General features: G+C 39.7%; 1 protein-coding gene across 1 annotated transcript in view; it reads left to right on the top strand.

Moving 5' to 3' along the window:
• The window catches only part of LEPR (leptin receptor), a 69,697-nt gene extending 45,227 nt beyond the window's left edge, over positions 1-24,470 (top strand). The window contains exons 9-18 of the mRNA XM_054980546.1: positions 1,784-1,983; positions 5,280-5,428; positions 5,720-5,879; positions 5,982-6,064; positions 9,741-9,957; positions 11,070-11,252; positions 12,720-12,815; positions 14,617-14,719; positions 16,579-16,654; positions 23,143-24,470. Of these exons, the coding sequence (XP_054836521.1) occupies positions 1,784-1,983; positions 5,280-5,428; positions 5,720-5,879; positions 5,982-6,064; positions 9,741-9,957; positions 11,070-11,252; positions 12,720-12,815; positions 14,617-14,719; positions 16,579-16,654; positions 23,143-23,949 (2,074 nt within the window). The 3' untranslated portion in view covers positions 23,950-24,470. The remainder of the gene's footprint in view (positions 1-1,783; positions 1,984-5,279; positions 5,429-5,719; positions 5,880-5,981; positions 6,065-9,740; positions 9,958-11,069; positions 11,253-12,719; positions 12,816-14,616; positions 14,720-16,578; positions 16,655-23,142) is intronic.
• Positions 24,471-26,969: the final 2,499 nt, after the last annotated feature.

The following is a 26,969-nucleotide window of genomic DNA, read 5'->3' as shown; positions in this document are numbered from 1 at the left end:
CATCTGCTGCAAAAGTGGTCTTTCCCTGGGTTTTCTGTGGCTTTCCCCCCTATGTACATACCCTGATATATTTTTACAGCCAAGTTAAAAGACAACTTTTTTTAAGTGCAGCATGATTTCTTCCTTGTAAGCCCTCTTCTGCCTTGTGAACCTTCCCTTTATTCCCCTGCATCCTGATCGGTAGAACAGCAATGTGTAATCACACACCCCTTTCTTCCCCGATCACTCTCAGCCCTCTTTCTTAAAAAAACAGTTGTTTGTTTTTTTGTGTGTGTGCATGCTAACCTTGGCAATTAATTTCTGCAGTAAATTTTCTTCTTACCAACACAAGCCATCAGGACGACATTCTGTTCAGGAGTCTCTGTGCTCCCCTTATATTTTTTTTAGACCAGCTTTCCCCCATTTTTTATTTTTTTTTAATTAAAAAAGCCTTCTGACATTGGGAAACTCTTGTTTAATGTTTTAAATTTTCCCTCCGGAACACCTTAGCTAATCAACACACTGACAAAACCACCGATGTCAGAAAGACCACAGCAGAAATGGGGCATTTTTTCTAACTGCAGAAATAAAAACCAGACACCGCTTCAGTTCGAGTCCCTCAAATGCAGAATTACAGAAGCCCAATGCGGATCTGATTCATGTGGGCTGAATAGGCAGAAAACCTGCTGTAAGAGAGCATGCAGAAGAGGCTAGAGCCTTACCTAGTCTCAAAACTGGCTCAAGAGAGGATTTTTTCTCCTGTTAACTGAACCCAAACCTAAAATCTCCATTTCAGGTTCAAGGCTTAGGTTTAGGCTTAGTTCTGGCTCACGGAAAAACTTCTTTGGAATGGTTTTTGACAGAATTTTTGACAGGTGACAGAATTCAGGCAGAAACCCTAGCAGTATGCCAGAGGTCTCCCACACTGCTTTTCTGCCTCCCTCTTAGCCCAAACCTCATCTTAAAAAGATTACATGGTGTTGATTGCAAAACAGGTTTCAGGATATAACAAAGGGTCTTAGATCCAGAGGAGTTAGCCGTGTTAGTCTGTAGTAGCAAAATCAAAAAGAGTCCAGTAGCACCTTTAAGACTAACCAACTTTATTGTAGCATAAGCTTTCGAGAATCACAGTTCTCTTCGTCAGATGCAACCTGCATCTGATGAAGAGAACTGTGATTCTCAAAAGCTTATGCTACAATAAAGTTGGTTAGTCTTAAAGGTGCTACTGGACTCTTCTTGAACAAAGGGTCTATGACCACGAGGCCAAGAAAAAACAACAACAAAAAAACAAAAGAGCATACTAGCTATCAGATGCCACCCTTGCCATTAATTGAAACACATACATCCTTCATAAGGCAGTGAGCAGGATTTTTAAAAAGTAATTCTGATATTGAGCAAGCTGCACATTAATTTTAGGTGATGTTTTAGGCAAAAAGTCAATAGAAGCCAAATTGCGTATGTTATTTGGTGGTAATATAATAATTTATTACTATATGCATTTGTGTATTAAATGACAGATTCTGAAACATATAGGTAAGTTCAGTTAAAACTCTTAAAAAGTAAAACATGATCTGAAAGTATTTTTCATCTTTGTGTGTGTGTGTGTGTGTGTGTGTGTGTGTGTGTGCCGTCAAGTCACCTCCGACTTATGGCGACCCTATGAATGAAAGTATACATCATTGATAGTGATGTATTACATCATTGATAGTGATGTATTACATCATTGATGTGATGTATTATGGTGACAACATCTGGGTGCAGATACTCTAATTGCTAAACAGAAAATATTTTCATGTCTTTAAAGGAGTGATGTGTATTGTTCAGAGTCTTCTAGCATGTCTTCAGATTCAGAGGTAAAAGAATGCCATTCTCAGAGGAATAATTCTTATGAGTGCATCTTTCAGCCTTTTTACCTTTTGTCTGGATACACAATGTGGATAGAAATAAAGCACCCATTGGGAACACTTACATCTCAGCCAGTGTGTATCCTTCCAAAAGAAGTAGGTAAGTAGAAAATCTTCTGTAGCAATGTTTCACTGTCTGATTCAAGAATTTTATACAGGTGTTTCAATGACCCCAGAGTATACACTAACTTAACGGTATAGATATTTAGAAACAAGGCAATGGAGAAGTATTTTTGTCTTCCCCATGAGTTAGCAGTGCACTTTAGCACCTGCATACTTTCTGGTTTATAGTAGCTTGTGGAAAATCATGTTGGCCGGAATGCATGATTTGAAAACAGCTTTTTCAAACTTGTTCTATGTACAAAAGTATAATTTAAAAGGCAAATGAATTTTTTACTCTCCTCACATTTTGAAGATGCATGTAATGCAATTAAGCCTACCTCCTTCATGATATTTTTTCTAGATTGCTTCTGTAATTCAGATAATTTTAATTATAATTTGAAGTTTTCAAATTACACAAATATCATTCGCTACTCTCTAATAGAGCCCCATGGCGCAGAGTGGTAAGCTGCAGTACTGCAGCCCAAGCTCTGCTCACGACCTGAGTTCAATCCTGGTGGAAGCCGGATTCAGGTAGCCGGCTCAAGCCTTCCATCTTTCCAAGGTTGGTAAAATGAGTACTCAGTTTCCTGGGGGTAAAGTGTAGATGACTGGGGAAGGCAATGTAGCAAAAAGTCTGCCAAGAAAACATCGTGATGCGATGTCCCACATGGGTCATTAATGACTCGGTGCTTGCACAGAGGACTACCTTTACCTTTACCTCTCTAACATAACTGTTTCTGTTCCTTCTCTGCAGTTTTTAAAATCTTGTATGTTTTGTATTCCCTCCTCCACGCATAAATTTCCTTTGGTACTTAAATTATTCAGTCATTGATGGTGAGCTTGTGTAGCAAAGAGTGACAGTTAATGTTAATAAAATTAAATGTACATTAGGAATCACTGGGGCATGCAATAACCAGACATTTAAAATAGGGTCGTCAATTTTTGTTACTCCTAATCTTTCTATTTCCATTTCCACTATTTCTGTGTTGCTTTTACTTGTGACTAGACATGGGCACGAATAGAAAAAAAGAACATGGTGTTTGTTGTTCATTGCCAACAACGAACAATGAACATTGACAAACATGATCCTGTTCACGAACATGTTCGTTGTTTGTTGTTCGTGGGGGTCAGCAGGCTCTCCTCCAGCCATCAAGATCCCTACTGCACCACTCCCAGAAACCCTACTTGAGCAGGCAGCAGGAAATGTACCAATAATAAATAATAGCCTGGCCCCAGAGCCTGGCAGCATCCCTGGATCTTGAAGGGGTAGATCCCTACTGCACAATTCCCAGAAACCCTACCTGAGCAGGCAGCAGGAAAGGTACCAATAATAAATAATAGCTTGGCTCCAGAGCCTGGCAGCTGCCATGGAACCTGAAGGGGTAGATCCCTATCCCATCACACACAAAGAAAATTCAAGCTCCAATGCACTCACCCCGTCTCTCTAACAGCAGCTGTCTCTCCCTGAAAGCCAGAGTTGGGAGCCCCCCTCCTCACTGGTCTTTTCCTCTTGTAACAATTTTGGAGCTCCAGTCCACACTTGGAAGGAAGACCTGCCTATCAAGCGAAATTGGGCTTAGATTGGGGTTTCCAGGGCAACAGCAGGAGTTCAGACAGAGTTCAGACAATCCCTGCCTAAGTTGCCAATGGAATTGATTGCAGGTGCCAGACTGGCTTGACGAACAGCAACGGACAGCAATGAATGAGGCTTGCAACAACCACCTGTTTGTTTAGAATGGGGCCTCATGAACAGCTTGTTCATGAACAGCAGATTGGGCTGTTTGTGGGTTTTTAAAGTTCGTATTGCTGTTCATGCCCATCTCTACTTGTGACATCTTTTCTAAATTTTTATATTTACATAGTCTGTAATTTTATAGAGTCACCTCAAAAGTGGGCACTGCATTCATATGATTATTGATGTTTAGTGTATTATAACAGTAGAGTAGAACTAAAGTAGAATGGCAGAATTACAACATTTGCAAAACAGAGGCTGTTGTTAACTCTGCAACTCTTGTGAATTTTGACTATAGAATCGTCTGCCCAGCTATGCACCTTTCTTAACATTCACTGAATTATTCTGCTGACTCGAAAGATATATACTGGCTGTTTGAAGAACATCTTCATAGAACCTTGTTTGTTTGTTTGTTTGTTTGTTTGTTTGTTTGTTTGTTTGTTTGTTTGTTTAAGCAGTTTAAGCAGTTTAAGACTGTTTTCCCCTGGAGGGGCCAAAAATGACTTATAAAAAAGATGAAAAAAATCCAAATTGCAATTAACAAATAGACAAAGAAAACAAATAGTTCTGAGCTGATCTAGATTCACAACGCTGACTGGTGACTGGGACTGCTATGGTTCCCATACTGCTAATTATGCAAGACCTCAGCTAAAACAGCTTTTGGCTGGAAGAACAGGATATAGATGTAACAAATAAAATAGTATACTCTTGTTATTGTAGGTTAATTGAGAAGAATGGAAACAGTTCTAGAAGATTTAACTGGAGTTTCATAGTCAGAAGGCCAATCAAATGCAGTGTTCCTGCTAATGTGAGCACGTGAGCAATCACTCACAGATTCTGACTCCTCTGCTCACAGCTTCTCAGATGTAGCTCACAGATACTAACCCTCAGGTGGCCCCGCCCTCCCACTCAGCCAGCATCTGCAGGTGGGCCCTATATGGATGGAGCCTCATCCCACTTCTCCCTTCCTGGCTGTGGCTGGTTTGGCCCCCAGGGTGGTGCCAGAGAGCGCCTCCAGCCACTGCTGGCTCTCTAGCTGGGGAACAGAGCAGAGCGAGTGATCGGGTCTGGCCTGACCCATGCAGCCTGAAATCGCTAGGATCCCCTCAGCCCCAGAGAGCGGAGGAGAGGAGGTAGCGCCTCAGCCGCCACCATGGTGAAGGTGTCATTTAACTTGGCCTTGGCGCAGAAGGAGGCTGAAGAAGTAAGCACTGACTCACAAAAGCTCATCTTGAAATAAACATGCTAGTCGGTGCCATTGCGTGTCTGCTTTATTTTGCAGCAACAGACTAATACAACTACCACTTTGTAATCAGCATGGATATATCCATTTTTATACAGAAGTATACTCTGTTTTTTGTGGCCCTTTTACCTAATGGCTTTTATTGGTAAATTGTTTTGATTGTAATCAAAACAATTTGATTTTAATTTTTTTTTTAAAGGAGGTGCTCTCAAAACTTTAATGAAAGTTGTTGTTTCGGCTCACAAAGTAGATTTTTAGCTCACAACACTGCAAAGCTTAGAGGGAACATTGATCAAATGCCTTTTGTTTAAATTTCTAGTGAAGCCATTTCCTCCTTTCAATGTTAAAGCCGAAATCACAAGGGAAGTGGGAATGCTGAATGTGAGCTGGAATAATCCAGAACTTCCCAAGAGTGATCTTCAGTTTCAGATCCGATATGCTATCAATGGAACAGAAATAATCTGGGAGGTATGGACAGATTTAATCCAAAGTAGCCTATGCATCACTAGGCTACTTGCAATGATATTCTGTGACCAGTTAATTACAACTTGTGATTTAATGGTGTATAAGAAATTGCATTAATTTTTTAATGATCAGGTTTGTCTTGCAAAAGAAACATCTGTGTTAGCCCTTTTTCCTACATTTATTTAGTAAGGGCAGATAGTCTATTCAAGATTTAAAATCTTAATTTTTCACTCAAAATTGATGACATTTATCATTTATCATTGCACTAGGCCTTGTTGCTTTTTAAACTTACAGATGCATGAAGTTTCTACTGTATCAGGAAGCTGTGCCTGTATAGAAGTACAGGATCCCTGTGCAGTTTACATTGTTCAGGTGCGCTGCAGTGTTCTTGAAGGAATTGGCTACTGGAGTGATTGGAGTAGACCTGCATTTACAGTTGTTAAGGATATCAAAGGTAGGTTTATACTGTATGCTTTTGGTTAATTTTTTTTAATTTAATGCAATGCATGCAAACAAATAAGGAGTTGTTCTACTTCTTAAATATAATTTTTTTCAGCTCCTTTGAGAGGACCTGAATTCTGGAGAATTATTAATGAAGATCCAGTAAGGAAGCAGAAAAATGTTACTCTATTTTGGAAGGTAAATGATGTCAAAGTTGATGGGGTGAGAGAATGAAATATTAGAAGCACAATTTGCTTTGTGTGATGATCATCCTGTTGTGCCCCCTAATTTGACTAGTGGATGTGACTGGATGGAATTATACAGGGCTTTTTTTCTGGGAAAAGAGGTGGTGGAACTCAGTGGGTTGCCCTCAGAGAAAATGGTCACATGGCTGGTGGCCCTGCCCCCTGATCTCCAGACAGAGGGGAGTTGAGATTGCCCTCCGCGCCGCCGAGCGGCGCGGAGGTCAATCTCAACTCCCCTCTGTTTGGAGATCAGGGGGTGGGGCCACCAGCCATGTGACCATTTTCAAGAGGTTCCGGAACTCCGTTCCCCCGCGTTCCCCCTGAAAAAAAGCCCTGGAATTATACATGATCCAAAACAATAGGAAGGAAATTATTGTTGGCAAAACCAATAAAACTAAGATTTGCAGTCACCAAATAGTTTTGAATGTCTTTGGGAAATACCAGTTTAAAGTCAATCCTTGCAGCCCCACCCCTTCAGGTGGCAATGGTGTCCTGATGCTCCCATGCCTGTGGGAGAGACACATAGCTGTTTTTTCCAGCCATCCATCACTCTTAAGAGAGTGATTGGAAGATACCCATTTGTGAGTTCGATGGAAAGATTTACTGCTTGAATGCCGAAGAATTGAGAACTGGGAATGGAACATCGCTGAAGCTGCACTGGAGTGACGGATGACCCCTCTCAAACCTTTCTGCTAAACTTTTTCTTTGATCTTCTAACTACAGTTTGGAACCTGTGACACAGAATGAAGTTTATACAGCTTGAGTGAGAAACAGTCTCTTGTCTAACTTTTGTCTAACTTGGAAGTGCTTTTTATGTTGAAAAGTAAGAATTAAAGGAAATGTATATATGCAGGAGCTTGGTTTATTCATTTTAGAAAAAGAAAGTTTTAAAATGGACATAGGGTGACTCTTTGCTATGTTTGAGGAAGCCTATGTTTTTGTTTTGGCAAGTGTAACAGTTTGGCCTGGGAAGCTGAAAAGTAATGTGAAGCAGAACAGCCTTGAACAGCCTCGAAAGAACATAAGCTGGGTAAACAACATGAATTGTGCTGGGAAGTCTCTGCCTCTCTTTTTTTTCTTCCTGAAATTATTTTATATTCCTGACTTTAAAACTCTGGGTTAATAACATTACCTCCTGGTTTTATGAGAAATAATGCTATGAAATTGGACTTTTATGTATCAAAATAATTGGATTTTACTGGAGCTGAAGAGAGAAGGAATTTAGTGGAACCAAAAAGGAAAAGATGAAGGTACTAGTCAAAGAACGGCTGAGGTATTTGCTGGCTTCTTATGGATATATACCCAAAGAGTGGAAATGGACTGGACTGTTCAAAGTTTCTCTCAGATATCCAACCCAAATGTGCAATTGGAAAGCAGAAAGTTTATATCAAATTTGCAGCCTAAATATGGAAATGGAATGCATAAAGTTTATACCAGATTTGTAACAAAAAATAAACTAACAAGAAATAATTTAGGTTGTAAAGATTTGAAAGAGTTGGAAGAAAGAGGATTATTCCAGATCAGGAAGAGGAACAAGAACAGAACAGGCACGAGGACTTGAACGAAGAACTTTGGGCATACATAAATAAGGGATGAATGGTAAATGTGGGGCCCCAAAATTTAATTTGTAAAATTTTTAAAGAGAACTTCCTATAAAACTATTGATGATATATGTTTTTATAGAATAGTAAAAAGGATTAAAGCTTTGTAAATTAAAGATGGGAAAGGGGACTAGAAAGAAGGATCGTTTTATTATTTTGGGTGGAGTGGTTAAAAAATGAAAAATTGGCTATAATTATATATGTTAATGTGAATTTGAAAGATTAATTTATAGTCTAGACTGGAATTTTATGTGTTGAAAAATATGAATAGGGGAAAAAAGAGTATGTTTTTTTTCCTAATGTCATATGGAGAAATGTTGAAATGGTTTATTTACTGACAGTAGAGAGATTGGATTGGAAAGATGTGGGTTTTAGTTGAGATTGCCAAATTTATAATTACAAAGAGAGATAAAAGTATTGCTTATATACATGGCAAATTGGAAGCCCTTGATGACTCTCTGCGAGTGGAGAAAATGAATTAATGATTAGTCTAAGTAAGAATATGGAGCTAGGATGTTAAGGAGACGAGATAAGTATGCATATATATATATATATATATATATATATATATATATATATATATATATATATATATATATATATATATATATATAGATATAGATATAGATATAGATATAGATATAGATATAGATATAGATATAGATATAGATAGATAGATAGATAGATAGATAGATAGATAGATAGATAGATAGATAGATAGATAGATAGATAGATAGATAGATATGCGCATTACGGTTGCCAGGCCCCCTCAATCTCCTGGTGGTGGACAGGGGCCTGGCACTTACCTTTGGGGAGAGGGGGGTACGTGTGCCCCAACAGGTGCGATGACGTCACTTCAGGGTGATGTCATCGCTTGGCCGGGCACTGCAGAACGCGCCCGAAATGGGCCGTTCTGCTGCGCATCGGGGCCAGTTTTGTGGCGCTGTGGAGCACAGGAGCATTCTGAAAACGGGCCCGGTTTGCCATGGATCAGGCCCATTTTGAGCACTGCGGAGCGCAGGAGCACTCCTGCGCTCCGCATAGGGCTGCCAGACCCCTGGTGGCGCAGATTGGGTCCGTTTTGGCATGGATCAGGCCCGTTTTGGTGTGGATTGGGCCCATTGTGGGCCCCTGCGGAGCGCAGGAACGCTCTTGCGTTCCACAGGGGCCTAAAACGGGCCCGATCCGTGCCCAAACAGTCTGCGTGGTGACATCAGTGACATCATCACGCTTGTAGGAGCGCATGCGCACGCTCTGCGCGCATGCACCCCCCCTCTCCAGGTAAGAGCCAGACCCCAATCTCCCACTGGGAGATCGAAGGGGCCTGGCAACCCTAGCTCTGCAGCAGCTCCGATCCGTGGGAGAGTGCAAGGAAGGTGCACGCCCCCCCGCTGCTCAGGCAAGTGGGGTGGGGGTGGGGAGTAGGGGCGGAAGAGCCCCTGCCCCCACCGGGGGTCTAGGATCCCTAATATGCATATATATATATATATATATATATATATATATATATATATATATATATATATATATATATATATATATATATATATATATATATATATATATATAAAGAAACAAAAGAAATTAATTAGACCACAAGCTGATTGCAGAGAAAAGGATGAAGTGTCGTAGGAGAAAAACTGTAATGATTAATAATATGAGTTAGTTTTCTTTTTAGGTCTGTCTGTGTAGGCCACTGTAGGCCTTTATTAGTTACATGTTTCTTTTTCCTTTCTGTTCTTTTTTTTCAATTTTTCCATAATAAAATAAAAATTATACCAAAAAAGTCACTCCTTGCACAGCAAACTGATGTTTAAAATATTTTTAACTTGATATATTTATTAGGAGATAGAAATAGTAGAATTATGAGTCTGTGGAGGTTTTATGATGTTATCGGAAACATGTTTGTTATCAAATATAGTTTGCATTCTTATTGATAAAATGAGAAACTTTTAAAAGTTTAAGTCTGTTCAACCAGCCCCCAGCCCAAAAGAAATGGCCTAATATACACTGATTCTTTTTTTGCAGCCATTGGTGAAGAATCTTGCCTTGTGCAGTGTACTTGAATATGTGATCGAACATACTACTTCAGAATACATTACTTGGTCTGATTATGTAGAAAATGACACTACCTATTCATTTCCATGGACAGAGGACATTCACACCCTTAAAGTTATTGCTGTCAACTCAATTGGAGCTTCTTCTGTGAATTTTATTATAACCCTCTCGCAACAAATGAATGCAGGTAAGAGCAACAAATAAATATGTTCCACAGGTTTAGCTTTATTGCTATAAGGACCACCATGTCTTTATTTTGCTGTCTGCCTTGCATGAAACCAGTATTGTCTTGTTTATGGGGTGGAGAGTAGTTTGACGAACTGCTATCTTTAATATTCACAAAGTAAATATTTCCTTTGTCACACCAATGTGGTGAAACCTGAAAACCCATTTTGCACCCAGCACCATCTAATCTAATCCAATTAGTTTGAAGCAAAACCCTGGTTTCTGGAAGAATATTGGCTTCTCTATACTGCTTGTTTTTTCATTGCTGATTGTTTTAAATTATGTATTCATTATATGCTGCTGCTAACTGCTTCATAATGGTAAGGATCTTCATGGTTTTGTTGTTGATTATTATATATGTTTTATGTTTTTATTTAGTTTAGTATTTTATAAATTGTATCATTTTCAGTAGATCCAGTAATTTTTAATATTTAGTAAACTCAGTTTTTGATCGATAATAATTTCCTTCATTTATGCCAATGTCTATATAACTAGTGAGCTACAAATGGTGCATGTATTTTGTAACATCTTAGACCCTGATTCAGTCAGAACAAAATTCCATTAATTTCAATGTAACAGATTGCAAAATACTTCCTTTGTGATGTTAGGCAGTTTAGCATTGCCACCCAGCTTCAGGAGCACATCTGTTCTGCTTGATCTCAATAAAGTTTGTGGAAGGTACTAAATACAATATAGTCAAAGGTACATAAGCAATCTCAGATTAATGAAAGATTTAGGAAGAAGCTTTGCCTAATGGTAAAAACTAATCAAGTTCTTTTTAAAAACTCACATGAAAGAAAAAGATAATATGAAATAGAATAAACCTTACATTAGACAGTATAGGGTCCTTAACAGAAACAAATGTGAAAAGCTCTACAGGAATGGATTGTTACTTTGATGCATACCAAATAATTTTCTATCTTGCTATTTTGATGTACTTAATTCTTTAGGAACTAAATAATAATATTGAACTATGGCTGACATAGTTTTGCAGCAATCTGATTAGTTCTCTTCTAGTCTGTAGCAGTTGATGTGTCCGATACCAACTTAATGATTTCTTTTTGATTTTGTCAGTAAATATCATGAAATCTCTCAGTGTCTATCCAGTAAACAGCAGTTGTGTAATTGTGTCCTGGATGCTTTCACCTGCAATATATGTTGTTACATCTTTTGTAATTGAATGGACCAACCTAAATGAAGAAGAACAAATGAAATGGATAATGGTTCCTTCACATATTAGAAAATGTCATATTTATGGTGAGTTTGTATATGGCTATTTTCTTTGTTCTGGTGTGTTACAGCAGTACTTAATACTGTAGTTATCAAACATCCCTCAAAAGTAGCTGGACCAGGCTCACTAATGTTCTGCCCATGGGCACCATAGTGTCCACTGACACTTTGCCTGCCAAATGTTTTTAGAAAGTGGGAGATGCCCAATGGGTCTCTTGTCCAGCAGAGCATTTGATTGGCCATTGGAGAGCTGATTGCCTGTGCGCATTTTAAAAATGTGAGACATTTCTCCCCCCCCCCCACTAAACTAAACTTTTGCCTGAAATGTTGACATGCTACTATCAAAGTTAAGCATAACCTTACTCTCTAACATTGTGTTACTGACTTCATCTCATGCAGCAGCTGTTTTGTGGTTGGCTCTGCCACCCTGTGTCAGAACTCCAGAAGTGCCCAGAGGCTCAAAAATATTGGGGTCCCCTGCAGGGCTGGACCGAGGGGGGGTAGGGGGGTAGTCTTCCCCCGGGACCACCAAAGAGGGTGTGCCGGGCACAGCTGACAGCCACCAGGAGTGTGCTGGCGGCAGCGCAGGTAGCTGAGTGGCTGCCCGCACCACTCGCTTGCCCAGCAGGACAGGGAGTGCGCGGCAAGCTGGCTGCCCTCTCAGCCAGGCAGGCAAATGACATGGAGGGCTGGAAGGCTGCCCGTGCCACTCGCCTGCCCCACTGAGGGGGTGGACGGCTTGCTGCGCTCTCCCTGTCCTGCGGGGCAGGCAAATGGTACAGGCAGCCTACCAGCCCTCTGTGTCATTCACCTGCCCAGCTGAGAGGGCAGCCATCTTGCCATGCGCTCCCTATCCTGCTGGGCAAGCGAGTGGCATGGAGGGCTGGGTGGCTGCCCGCGCCATTCGCCTGCCCTGCAGGACAGGGACTGTGCAGCAAGCCGGCCGCCCCCTCAGCGGGGCAGAAGAGTGGCGCGGGCGGCCTCTCAGCTGCCCACGCTGCTGCCGCTCCGCTGGTGGCACACCCCGTCCTGCATGATGACGTCACTTCCGTGACGTCATCATGCAGAGCCGGGAGGGCGCACGTGCTACTCGCGAGGGCGGCCATCCTTGGGTTGTCCCGGGTGCCAGCAACCCTAGATCCGGCCCTGGTCCCCTGTGCTAGACCATTGGCAAAACTGAAATAATAGCTTCTGAAGAAGGCTGAGAAAGGCAAATGCAACAGAGATTTTTGAGTATATACAAAGATTTACTACAAAATTGTGAAAAATAGGGAACAGTCATACCTTTTATGGAAAATTGTTATTCCCCAGGTTTCCAAAACAAGGCTCAAAATGGGAACAGTGGGTTGTAATCGTTGTTTAAAAAACACAGGTTTCCTATTTGAACCCCAAGTGACAGATTCTGGGATCCTTTCCAATTCTCTATTCATCTTCTTTGTTTTATGTACAGTCTCTTCTATATGAAACTGAAAATATGCTCTTTTTCTGTTTCAGATGATTTCATTCTTATTGAAAAATACCGCTTTAGTGTGTACCCAATAATTCCTGAAGGAGTTGGCAAGCCCACAGTGACAGAGGGTTTTTCCAAAGGTAGCCCATTCTAGGCATTTTTAATATATTCCTCATTAATCAAATTTTTTGCTCTGACTTTATCCACCGTATATAACTGGCAGTATGTATTTCATATATTAACTGTGCAGCACATACTTTAAAAATGTGTATCCCATACATTATCCTACCAGGATGATCCAAGTTTTTCCATTGCTTAATGTATTTATGCTTATATATTCCCCTTTTATCCCATGTCCCCAGTTGAAATGAAAGGCAGACAAAAAACTTGGGAATAAAATTGGGCCACTTTATTGAATACAACATAACTTGTCACTATGGCAAGAGATCTAATTAACTGGTGGTACAGGTCAAGCCCTGGGATTGCTCTGGACCTCCGCCTTGACCTGTCTGGTGAGCCCCCACTGCCCCAGGGGTGAGCCATACAAATGCATGGCTGTACCTGGTGGTCAGGCAAATGGTTCCTCCTCCAAGCCTGCAGCACCTCGCCGTACAGCAGGAGGGCCTTACTTGTACAGGGGAGCCACGTGGCAGTCTGCCCTCGCAGCTGGCTACCATACAGCCCAACAGCCGCTCCTGACAGACCCCAATTCCTCACCAATGTGGATGTGCCAAGGGTGTCACCAGCCTGCTCATTTTCCATCCTAACCTGCCAGTGGCCAAACTATTTACAGCTCCACCAAACCAGTTAACTAAACACATCCTGCAGTGCAAGATAGGTGAGACCTCCCCCCCCTCCCTGAAAGCCAATTGAGAGAAGAGAATTTTTTTTTACCTGCCCCTGATAAACAGTGACCAGCTAATCCGGCACTGTAATAGGGAGGGTGGGTGGGCTAAGCAAAATGCAGCAACTGCCTGCAGAAGGAAGGGCGGAACAGGCTTATATGCCGTAAGCTCCGCCCACCCCAGCAAACCCCAGATGCCCAGGAAAGGCACAGTCAGCCTTTCCTTCTAACAGGGCTGCAAATGCGGCCCGTGACCAAGCCACTCTGGGCTGTCTTGTATTTAGTCATTCAAGAAAATGTTATTATTTTTGCTACATTCAAAATTTTGAAAAATCCAAGGTATTATAGAGTAATATCCAAGGTATTATTATGTTTAGTTTCCATTATTTATTAATTGATAATTTTATTAGCAGCTAGCAAACAAAAAAATACAGAATGTTCCAGAATACAGATGTTCCAGAACATATCAAGCTTTGCTCTGTTCTTGATATAGTCTTATTCCTTGCCTTAAATAGAATATTATTTAAAAGATTCTCAGATCCCATCCTTTTCATCCTTTGGATGGGATAGGATCATGACTTCTAGCAGTAGGAAGCTATAGTCAGTAGAACCTTTATATGCTTATTAGTCTTGGTGTAGCATCTGTCCAGGTTAGTAAGACCAAAAGATAACTATGACCATCATTTTTGATATGATACATCATCCCGTATGAACTGTTACCCCAATTAAGGCTGGAAATATGTTTATGCTTATTAATGAATACATCCTATTGAACTTGCAGGTACTTGCTTCTAAGTAAATGCAGGCTCGGACTACATGGTTAATTTCACAAATGACTTAAACTTGTATACGTGCTATATGTACCCTTGTTTAATGTTGGGGGATAACAACTCAGGGCCTGTTGCAAACAGGTGAAAATGATATCCCAGGCTACATTCCTAAACTTGTTTACTTGAGGGTAAAACCCATTGAAAACTTAGTTTCAGATAAATCTTCCTAAGATTACACAACATATATTTAATTTTTTCAGATATTATGTGTTAGGATTTTTGCTGGGCTGGTTAGAACTGTTTTAAACAGCTGACTCTTATTTTCAGGTGGGATTGAGAAACAGAGTTACATGAACTTCTATGTGATTCTTCCCCTAGTAATTTTGTGTTTAGTTTTCCTGCTTGGAGCTCTTCTGATCTTGCATCAAAGGTAAAGCATTCTTATATGTGTTCCCAAATGGATGAAGCTTTTCAACTTAAACGTAAACATATATAGGATTATTCTTATTCATGACCCTATGGTTGAATTTGAAAGGACAGGTCTGCCATTGAATTTGGACTCAGCAAGCTCTTCAAGTGACTATTCTTAGAGTAGGTCTCTGAAGAGTCAGCATAGAAATTATCTAAATAAATAAAAATTCAGATTTTAGTAGAGACATGAGTCAGCAATTGCCTAGCCATTGCAAAAGTATTTTTGCACTTTTTCCTCTGAATGCCAAATTGTAGAACAATGTATTTATTTACTGCATACTAGGAGATTCATATTTGAGTCTTCCCAGCCTTTTATAAAGTGCATGGGGGTGTGTGTCTCAGTAATTCTGGGGCTCTGAGCAAAAGCCAAAGATACCCCCTGCCCCTTTACCATATTGGTATTTGGGGGGCATATTCAGGAATCCTGATAAAATTTGGGATTCTTGGATATACTAATATTGACTTCTATATATATTCAGTTAAATCCAAATATATTAATAATTAACTGGTTCCATTATGGAATATCTTTCTGTAGAGGTGGAGGGTCTGTTTTTCAGGCAAACCACACCAAAATTGCAGTGTCCTTTAAAGACCCCCCCCCCCCAATTTCAACTGAATCAGACCAAGGGGGTCTAAATGTATGGGCCTCTAAACAAGGGCCATTTTCACACTGCTTACTGGCCACAGAACATCGAGCTGAGCTCCTGGGACGACAGTGTCTTCCTGGCGCAATTTTGCGCGAGAACTGCCATTTAGCGCGAGAACTGTGAAATTGTGCCAGGAAGACGCTGCCGTCCTGGGAGCTTGGCGTGATGTTCTGTGGCCGATAAGCAGTGTGAAAACAGCCAAGGTCTCCCAAGCCGTTCTCCATTGTAGCCTATGGAGAGGGGGAATCACATGCTTTCTCCAGGACAAAGAAGGCATACCAAAACACAGAAGAGCAACCCCTGATCTGAAACCTCCCCAAAAGAACTTTAAAAAAGCCCAACAGAACAGAATCCCAGCAGAACCCACCTGACAGAACTCCTTGCCCTGAAAGTGCAGCTTGGGTTCCCCCCCCCTTTACATTGCATTGAGCCACCCGAGATTGAGCAATAACAGGTCATTGCTTTCCTGCCCAAGGAGATGGGGGAGGGAGGAGGGAGGACACTGTCAAAGATGAGTGGCATTGCATGTTAAGGAGAGTTGCTGTACTGTCTGTCCAACCATGATGATTCTCTTAGATTTCTGATACCTGAATCTAAAAAAAACCCAGTTTTTTTAGTGCACACCCCAGTGGGCACTTGCACACCCATGTGCTGTAGTAAGGGCAGGAAAACAGGACCCCTTCCTGTTATGAAGGCAGTTAAGAAGGTAGTGCTGAGTCCAGCTGTTTCTCTCTGCTCTGTTACAACTTTATACAACATAGCATAAGACAACAAAAATAGCATGGTGATTTAAATGTTATGAAAGAAATTCTGGAGAGAATTAATTATCTATGAAGGATTTTCACAATATTTGTGGTCCACACAGCAGAAGTTTATTATGTTGTAGTATAAAGGTTTCAATAGCAATCTGATACTGTAGAAGTCAGAAAGAAGCTGTGGCAAACTGTTACACAGCATACTCAAATTCAGCATTATGGTGAGAGATTTTAAAATGCAGCTGTGGATGCAATTGATCTTAGAACTGCTGAAGGTGGCCTTAAAAAATGAAGTTTATCTCTAATATCAGAGGGGTCAAATAAAAGCTAATTTCTATTAATTGAATGTGTCTTCACAGGAAGAGTAATAATGTGCAGTGGTGTGACAAATAAAAACACTTTATCTAACATTTCAGAATGAAAACACTCTTCTGGGATGATGTCCCAAATCCCAAGAACTGTTCCTGGGCACAGTCGGTAAATTTCCAAAAGGTATGGACTCCCATCTCAATGTATTCTTTTTATGATTTCAATGCTTTATGTCTAAATTCAATTTTAAAACAATTACTTTACTAATTAGAAAAACACTATAACAAACAGTTATTAATAACTATAAACCACTGACATTTTGTCATAGGCCTGAGACTTTTTGCAAGCTCTTATAAATAAAGGGGTAAGTGAGAATTTAGGATGTACTATAAAACCAGTAGGTTGGATCCAGTGATGCACAAATGGAAAAGGAAACCTTATTAGCAGAAGGGATTGCACAATATCTTGTGAAGTATCTCTCACTCCCATCCTAGTTTGCTTGTATATACAATGACATACACATGAGACATCTTGTGCAATCATCTACATCTCCCCTTTTGTACCTCAGGGAGACATTTTGAAAATGAAGAAGCTGCTAGGTTCACTTCCTAAAACCTTAGAATTGGTTGCACAATATCTTGAACAAACAGAAATGCAAGTGTGTATATAATAAGCTTCATGATACAAGTGACTACTGAGGACTTTTTCTTGCATATCCACTTGTGCAAGAACTCTAGCTAGGGTTGCCAGCCTCCAGGTGGTGGCTGGAGATCTCCTGGAATTATAACTGATCTCCAGGCAACAGAGATCAGTTCACCTGTAGAAAATGGCTGCTTTGGAGGGTGGACTCTATAGAATTATACTAGCCTGAGGTCCTTTCCCTCCCCAAACCCTGCCTTCTCCAGGCTTCACCCCCCCCAAATCTCCAGGAATTTCTCAACTTGGAGCTGGCAACCCTAACTCTAGCACAAGTGGAAATGTTGCACTGGATCCAACCCAATATCTGTCACAGCATTGGTGGGATTATGCCATATCTTCTATGGATTCACATACGGGATAAAAGCCCCAGTCCCAGGACATTTGTGGGAAGTTTCAGTAAACCATGAATTTTTCTTCTTCAAGGCCCTCTCTGCTTTATTGGAGTAGTAGACTTCACAAGCTCAAAGTTATGTATGCACGAGCCTTCCCCTTATTCTGAATTTAATAGGGGATGTAATAAGGGTGCCCTAGAATGCCCTCAGGACTATGGATCTTGGTGAGTGCATTTGATCCACCAGACCTCATTTTATTTCAATAAGACTTTAGTGCAGTTCCTGATTAATTGCACTTTGATTTTCGGAGAGCACAAACGAATATTGTTCCTGAAGCTTAAATTAAGCTTTGTGAATGTTACAATGTGGACAATTACATAATTTGGCCTTAGCCAAATATTAAGTTAAATATTCAACTATTTGCACAGTAAATATTAGAAAAATGCTTGCTTGATATATGTATTTTAAAAATATTTAAACTCTTTTCTTAGTTTACATTCCCAGTGAATTTTTATTTTCTCATCTTTTTAATTTTATTTCATTTCATTTAAACAGAGAGTGGACATTCTTTGAAGTCTGATCATGGTCACTGCCTGCTGAACCATTGTGACAGCACCCAGACTTCCTATGCAGAGTTGTTAGAAGAATTATGTATTTGCATTCAGAAGAGAGGAATTATTTACATATCAATTATCTGTTAACTTTGTTCATACACGATAGTACTGGAAATAATTTTGTCCAAAAATTACACTAAAGGTATACAATTTTAAGAAGCTTGTCCTGAGCTGAAATGCCTTGCAGAAATAGGACTGAGCAGGCCCCAAGAAGTGCAGGGATGGAGCCACTGAAAATGAGGGTCATGGTATAGCTGGGAAATGGCCTGAATTTGCACAAGAGCCAACCCTGGTTATAACATCTGGAAGTGCCCATAACTTCCAGTGCCATCTTAAGCTGGTTTACTTTAATCTAAGCCCACTGACTTCAATAGACTTACAAGGGTGTAGCTTTCCTTAAGGTTGCACTGGAAATGCCCAAAAGGAGTAACATCTTTTAATATCTAGCCATTTTAAGTTCTACAATGTTTCCATGTGTTTATAATTCCATGTGTTTATAATTTTTTACTATTTGTTTTGCCGATTGAACAGTTACCTTGCAGTTCTATCAGTGGAGAGTGTTTATCATTTACAACATAATGGATGAACTTCTCCAAGCAATCACTTCAACAAGACTGCACTTGTGGGCCTGAATAACATATACTCAGTAGAAGGGCAGATTTTTACCATTCCAAGTAGCAGCTACATCTCAAGGAGAGAATTAAGTTTGTTTCACAGACACAGACACAGACATACACACACGCACACACACACAAGCTCTATTCAGCTCCTTGACATCAGGGTCTTGAAATGTCTGTCTCTGGGACTGACACTACAAGTTAGAAAATATGAAGTTTATTAGAACAACAGTGCTGTCCTTAAAAGAGTTATACCATTCTAAATCAGTGCGCTTAGAAGGATGTAAGTCTGCTTTGGATGGCAATGTAATGCTTCCAGGTCAAAATTTCAGTGAAATTGTAACTATTATGTTCTATGTACCTGTGATTTTTTTAAAGAGTAAAGAGGCATTCTTTAAAAATAAAAGCTATCTGATATCCCTATTAAGGCAATGCAGGCATTTCCTTGTGAGACAAATGGAACCTATTCATGTACCCCTGAATGCTGAATTTCATACAAAAAGATATACAGACCTGACCACATAACTGTTTCACTGCTCAATGTTTTCATTTGATTCGTAGATGTATAAATATTCTAATTACTAGTACAAATTCATACAGGTCCAAACGTCCAACTTGCTCTGAAATGATTAAACCCTTATTTCCCTGATTATCTAGTAGCAATGTAGGGAAATGTCTGTTTAGCTTCTAACTAGTCCATTTCTAATTATTATAATTTTTCCCTCACCTTTTAACTTGTTCTGTTAACAGCAGGTATGCATATGTTTCTATACAGGATAGAGGATGAATGCTAAAGTTAGCAGGGTTTGTGTCCATTTTTATTCTTAGAATGAGAAAAGACTTAAAGACTTGTGAATTTAGAAGAAAAGGAACTTTTAAAAGTATTGATCATGTCTCTGCATTGGAACTGTTAAGGGGACAATACTTCCTAGTGCAAGTGCAACAGTGCAAGTGCAACAGTTCCCTGTGCACAGATTATCCCTACAGGACTCAAGAAACTCTGTTTCTCCCTACGGTGTGCATATACAAGTGTATGCACAGGCAGCGATCCATTATGTGTACAATGCAAGTTACCTTTACTTCAGAGGCTGGAAAGAAGAAGAGTCCTATAGAAACCCATTGGCCTTAGGTACTTTTCACACTAGGATTTTAAAGCATGTCTGTACCTGTTCCGCATCCCATGTTTGCAAGGGTTTCACACTTGCAAGCTAGTCATGGAATGTGGTGCTGCTCTTTCCCCCCATTACCCTGATTTTTCTCCCTGTTGACATATCGCAATGTTAATTTTTAATCAGCTGCCCAGTCGGGGCTGACCTGATTAATGCTAATGTGAACATTTTGTAGCACTTCCCCCCCCCCCTTTCCCTGGGAGCTGATTCCACTGAGTTCCACTGAACTCAGCTCTCTGAACTCCTTTTCCGCCATTTTTTTGGGCTGCTCTGCAGCCCTCCTGACAACCACCCACTCCCACCTCACTTTTCCCAGTGGTAAGGCAGAACTTCAATTTGCACGGCACCCTTTTTTAAAAAAAAGTTCCTGCATTACTACATCTCCTGACAGACATGCCCCCATGCCACCCCCTTCAACCACCCACCCGCACCCCACTCTTCCCGAGGTAAGGCAGATGTAGTAATGCAGTAACGTTACTACATATGCTCAGAGTAAAAAAAAAATGCCCTGCAAATTGAAGTTCTGCCTTACCCCTTTGGAAGAGTGAGGTGGGTGTGTGTGGTTGAAGGGTGGGCATGGTGGGGCCTTGTCAGTCAGAAGATGTAGAATGCATGCTCAAAGTTTTAAAAAACCCAGGTGACGTGCACTGCAGTGCCCCGAAAGCCTGAAACTGAACAGAGGCTTCTGGAGGCAGGTCAGAAAGGAATCACAAGAGGCCAAATGGAAACTGCTGGGAAGTGTGAAAGGATTGGTGCCAAGCCAAAGCCACTGCGACTGCTCAAAAATGGCGCTTTAAACTGTGAGTGTGAAAGGGGCCTGGTCACAGATGCTCTGTGGCAGTAGGAAGAATTATCCAATAATATTGCACTGAAGTTAATGTTAAGTTAAACATTCAGCATTACTAATCATGTAATGATAATCATCTATAGAAAAACACTTAAGAATGCAGAAGGTATGTTTAAAGGCTTGAGTTTGTTATCTATCTTTTTCCAGTGTGATTTTAAACACTTCGGGGTATTTGGCTGCACTTACTGTTCCTGTTTTCAATCATATCTACAGAATGTTGCAGTTGGCATTTTTATGGCATCTGTAATATGCTCCTGCAAACACTAACATGCTTCTTATTTCCCTGTAAGACCAATGAAATTTTAAGAATATTTTTCAAACTCCATTACCTGGGTGCAAATTACATTTTACATAATAGCAGCTGAAGTTATAAATGTTCTCTTTGTACTCTTTTCATAGATTTAGTAAATTGCTGTAAAATATTTTTGTGGCAATTATTTAATATTGATTTGACAGCAAATGTTTTACAGCAATATTTACTCATTTTACTCTGTACACTTATCTATTTTAAAATCACAGCATTATGTTTTCTTAGAAAACTGTATGTTCAATGTATCCAATTAAACATCTAATTCATGTGAATTCATATTCTAATTCATAGTCATTTATTCATTTTAATATGTGCTTTATTTTGATTTGAGCGGGTTGCATTCCTGATTTAACTCTGAACAGTTAAAAAGAGTTCATTCACCACAGCTGTAGCTATTAACATACTGTTATGGTGTGGACAAACCTCTTGCCTTGACACTGGTTTCCTATACTTTCTTTGAACAAAATAGTATGCAGGCAGAATATGTCACTGCACAGATACATATCATTCTCTCTCCCTTATAGTATCTTTTATTTACAACATACCTTTTTTTGCAGCATACAGGCTCTCTTTTGTCTTTTTCTCATGCTGATTCATCATCATAATTTGTATTAAAATGATTTTTCTGAGTTTCTTCTCTTCATCATGCTTTAGCAGCATCCACTCTAGCATGTCTGAGAACCAGTAATTATGGACATTACTTTTGGAATGCTGATAGGGAGGCCAAACACTGGATATCCATAATGTCACCACCTGCCCGGGAATTAGAATAGGTAGCAAGTAAGGAAGTAAAATACCACCAAATTTTACCCAACATTTGATCAGTGTGCAGAGGATTAGAACCATTGAATATTAGTAGGTTTTGCTTTTCCAAAAACTGGAGGTATTTCCCCATCTATATTTTTAAACATTAAGAGAGCCTTCTTTTTGAAGTAGAGAGAAACTTGAATAGATATCTTCCATAGAGTTGTCTGGTGAGAGGCATTTGAAATTGACAGGCTGCTCCTGATAAACCCATTTACAAGAGAGAAGTGAACCAGTAAATAGTGTTTTGGTTAGAAGTTATAACCTTGTGCATATGTGGTAAAACCAGCCTGGGATCCAGATTAAGATGTCCACGGGAATGTTTGCTGCCACAGATTGTAATCGTCCCATCTCCCTCTCGCCTGAAATACTACCCAAAGTCTTGTTCTTAGAGGAAAGAGGACCACCAGGAGCAGAATTTGGGAGGCATTGTGGGTTGTCACAGGAGAGGAAGACTGGAAAATAGCATTCTGTGGATGGAGATCCTTTCCAAGCCAGCGTATCTTCCTGGTGCACCATAGGTCTTATGGCACGGGACAAGATGGTGTACTATAGATCTTATGGAATGATAACTTACAGTGCAGTCATAAGCAGAATTACTCCAGTCTAAGCCCACTGATTTCAAAGGGCTTAGATTGGAGTAACTGTGTTTAGGATTGCACTGTTAGTTCCTCCAGGCTAGATGGTTTGAATGGTCTTTGAGTCTTAGGAGTTTGTAATTGCAGCCAATTTTACTTGTTAACTTGCTAATTTCAAATGCTAGAGTAATTGCTATTTTCTATTCTCATTTCAATCAAAGGGAAGAGGCCATCCATGTATATTGCCTCCTTATTGAAAATAATGAAAGCCCTATATGTGAAACACTCTCATTCAAAGTAAATTTTTTAACCAGTTGTTCTCTTTTCCCCTTTACATAAGGCAATCAAAGACTGGACTTAAAGTGAATAGGATTTAGAGTGTTATAAAAACTGCAATTATTACCCTATCCATTGAAATGTGTGGGAAAAAATGCTGGAAATAACCGTTAATCTTAATTTCTGTGCCTCTTCATCATGTGTATTCATATTAATTAAAATAAAGCAAACAAGTTCATGATATGTGAACGAAATATAGTAATTTGGCTTTTCTCCCCCAACATGAGTTAATTTTGGAGTACAAAATTAAGTGTAATAAAATGGAAGCTAAGTGTCCAGCTGTTTTCCTTTTTCATATCCTTATATTCTATTTGATACTAGCCATAAATTGATAAACAAGCATTAAAATGTGTCTTGTCTTTTAGCCTGAAACCTTTGAGCATCTCTTTCTCAAGCACCCCGAAGCACTTTCATTTGGTCCTCTACTTCTGGAGCCAGAAATAGTGTTGGAAGATATCAGTGTTCATAAAGCAATGAAAAATGAAGACAAACAAGACTTGCTAGCTGTTGACTCCCTGTTTGCAACAATTCAAGACTTGGAGCGTGACTCAGCTTGCTCTAGTGGCCATTTCAATAGTGATAGTCTCCTTGATGCTGAAATCAGTGAAGGGGCTGCTGGACAATCTAATGTAAAATATGCAACTATTATAAGTAACTCCTTGTCAAGTGGGCTTTATGAGCCACCAAGAGATCTAAATAGCTCTTTCGAAACATGTTTACTAGGTCATGATACTTCAATTCCAACTTCTTTATCTAACAGTTCTTGGGCAATGGGAAATCCGGCATTTCTGATATTTCCTGATGGCCGCCCAGACTCACCGAAAAAAATGCCATCTGTCTCTGCTGTTTCATCTGAGGGCTTCTCAGAACCTTCAGACCAGGATAGAAGTTTCACTGAGGAACATACTCTACGGAGGAGCATGTTCTACTTAGGGATGAATTCCATCAAGAGAAGTGAAAATGACATCTTTTTAACAGAAAATTCAAATATGATATGCCACTTCCACACCAGTGCTCTTTTCCATGGCATGAGGTTTCCTCGAAATATGTGCAGTGATCTAAATCCTTTCATTAGCAAATGTGAAACCTCTGTTCAGACCTTTATACCATACATGCCACAGTTTCAGACATTGACAATAAAACTACATGAGACAGCTAATAGCAAAACCTAAACTTTCAGAATGCCTAAGCTACCTTTAATCATGATGTTAAAATCCAGTGGGCTGGATCTAAAAGCACCCTTCCACCTGTGCTAGGTGATTTCTGCTCACTGAATGACTGTTTAGTGCGAGGTATACATCACTCTAAAATTTTGAGAAAGCAAAGTGGAAACTAAACCCCAATATGTATTTGCACAAGAGGTGAATTCTTGTACAAACTGTTGGGCAAGTGTTAACAGAATGACACGAGTGACTATTTTCCTTCCTCTCATGCTTTTGATGCATCTCAATGTGTTTTCTAGCTGAGGCCCTAAGAAGGCACATTTTCTCAAGTGCAACAAATAAATAGTACCTGAGAAAATGTGATTCTTTCACCAAATAATGCTACAGTGACCTTTGTATGAAATGCTGCTAAATGTAAGCCAAAGAAAGTCATTGGCTATCATCTATGGTGTCACTAATTTTGACAAACAAAATCCTCCCCCAACACTGTTACTGCTTCATTCTATGAACTTTGATTTCTTTTTTCAGAAATAAATTGTTTACATTTCTGCAGTGACTGTGCTCTCCCTGATGTGCAAAGAAAGTGCAGAAGAGTGCATTCAGACATATTTAAATGAATAAAGATTATCCCACCATTTCATTAATTTATTTTTTTTGCTTTTGAGTGCCAAAATGTAAGTGCTTAGATCAATAATAACCCTGCACTCATGTAAACCTATATAAAGCTGTCTTCTACCAAGGGAAGGTCCATCTAGCTGAGTGCTGCCTGTTTTACATGACCATGGCTCTCCAGGATCTAGGTCAGAGAAAGGTCTTTTCCTAATAATAGGGAATTTTGGCATGCAAAGTATGTGCTCTAACTCTTGAGACATCGCCCCTCCCAGTTAAAGGTTCATAAATATTCATATGTCTTCTTATGAATAACATGTGGCTCTCCTGCCATATAGTAATACTAGTATTTGAAATCTTACCTGCAAATTACCATTGTTTTCAGACGAATTGTCACAGGATCATAGCTTTAAGAAACGATGCAAACAAAATGCTGGGGAACAAATTGCTACATCAAATTTCTACCACCTATTTCAGTCTCTTGTGACGTCTAAACCTTGAAATAGCTAGAGTTGGCACTACGTAGGTTTTTTGTCCAATCTCTTCAACCCCATGCACCAGCATAAATGTTTCTGCTGTGTAAGGCATGAGACCAGTCTGTTAATATGGATATGCTTGGCAACAGCTTCAATAATGATTTTTGTGTAGTATATACCCTGCCACACATGGCTCTTACATTGGCATAGCCATTTATTATGTTATACATAGATGCAAAATTAATCTATCCAGTGACATCATATCCTGACATTTTTTAAAAAATTTGTGCAACAGGGCATGCGCATGGGTTTTTTCAGCACTAATAAAAAGCATGCCTGCTATTATAGTTTGAGTAGAAAATTAAATGTATTGAAACCTTTTTCAGTAAATAACTGACCTTTAGGTTTTGTTCCTCATATAATGTAGAAACAGAGAAGTGACAACCTCAAGAAAAGGGGACATTATAATATATGAAATATTACAAGGCGTCTATAAGATATTGATTGGAGAAATATACAAGGAAACTAACCTAGCCTTACAGTCAATTGAAAGCATTAGAGTTCTCCCATTTTCTCCAAGTATAGGGCTAAACCAAGGCTGGTCATGCACTATGTTGAAAATAGAAGAAGCTGGAATAGAAGGAATTGTGGAATGAGGTAACAATTTGAGAATCTCTTATCCCAGTGTCCCCCGCCATGATTCTTTACACTCTCAGGTGCTTAAGCAGGCCAATTCCACCTCTTCCCCTTTCCCCCTGTAACTGACTCTCAATATTCCTTTTTCTAGGGTATATTCAGTTTTTTCCAGACTTGGGGGGGGGGGGGCTTGTCCACAAAGTTATTTTTCTGCATACCAGTGGAGGTCCCTGAGTAAGTAGACACCCCTATCTTTTCTGTGGATGGCCTGCTGATTTCATTGTCCACAGAAGGACTGCTAAGTTATTACTATACACAAGTCCTGTTCACCAGTTACAATGAACTCATGTACAATTGGTGCAGTAGACACTTGATTTTTCTTTATATGTGCATCGAGTAATTCTCACATTGTATTCAATGCATGTATAGCTAAACATAAGATTTAAATCCCACATTTACCCAGGTACTGTGGTCCTCAGTTTAATTTGTAAAATGAACATACATGGGATTTTTCTTACAAACAATTATACTGTAACATGACTCCAATGTGGACTTTTTGGTAGGGTCGCCACCAGTACTGAAGAAAGATATCCTGAGCCTTTAATGTGTAGAATGGGCAGCATGGCATGGAGGCACAAAACATCACCTGGTTAATAATACCCCATTAAGTCTCTACTAAAGGGGCAGGATACTTTCCCTCCAAGCAGCTGGCAATTTTATAACTTGGTGAATTGATTTGGTCTTATTAATGGGAACTTCATGACCTACCATGCAATCCTAAGCAGAGTTAAACCTTTCTAAATCTGTTGAAGTCAATGAACTTAGAAGGGTGTAACTCTGTTTAGTACTGCACTGATAATGTCAGTGCAGGTTTTCAATTTTTTATCACTATGTGGCAATTTTGCCATATGCATCCAGCTGAAAAAGTCAACCTATGTAATTGATACAATCATGAAAATAGGAAGCGGAATGAATTTCACCATTATTGCTCTGACCCACCTACTAGCCCAGTTTATTTTATGTGTTTTTTATTTCAGGCTACTTATCACATTACAAAGCTTCTAGAAAAGAACCAACCAAGACATATAAATGCCCATAAAAAGAGAGTTCTGACTTGCAAGATCATACCCTGGAAATCTAGTTGGTCTTTAAAGTTCTACTGGACCTGAATCTAGCTTTAAATTTATCTTTTTCTTATTTCCAGCTTAGTCTTATGTATCAACAGTCAGCTCAAACACAGATGGTTGCCTGTTTAAATAATACATGTGACATAACCCTCCTCCCGGGGATTGTTGTAAGTCAGGCCAG

The sequence above is a fragment of the Eublepharis macularius genome, chromosome 5 (genome assembly GCF_028583425.1).
Source record: "Eublepharis macularius isolate TG4126 chromosome 5, MPM_Emac_v1.0, whole genome shotgun sequence".
Taxonomy (NCBI): Eukaryota; Metazoa; Chordata; class Lepidosauria; order Squamata; family Eublepharidae; genus Eublepharis; species Eublepharis macularius.
This window is presented reverse-complemented; position numbering and strand designations above follow the sequence as displayed.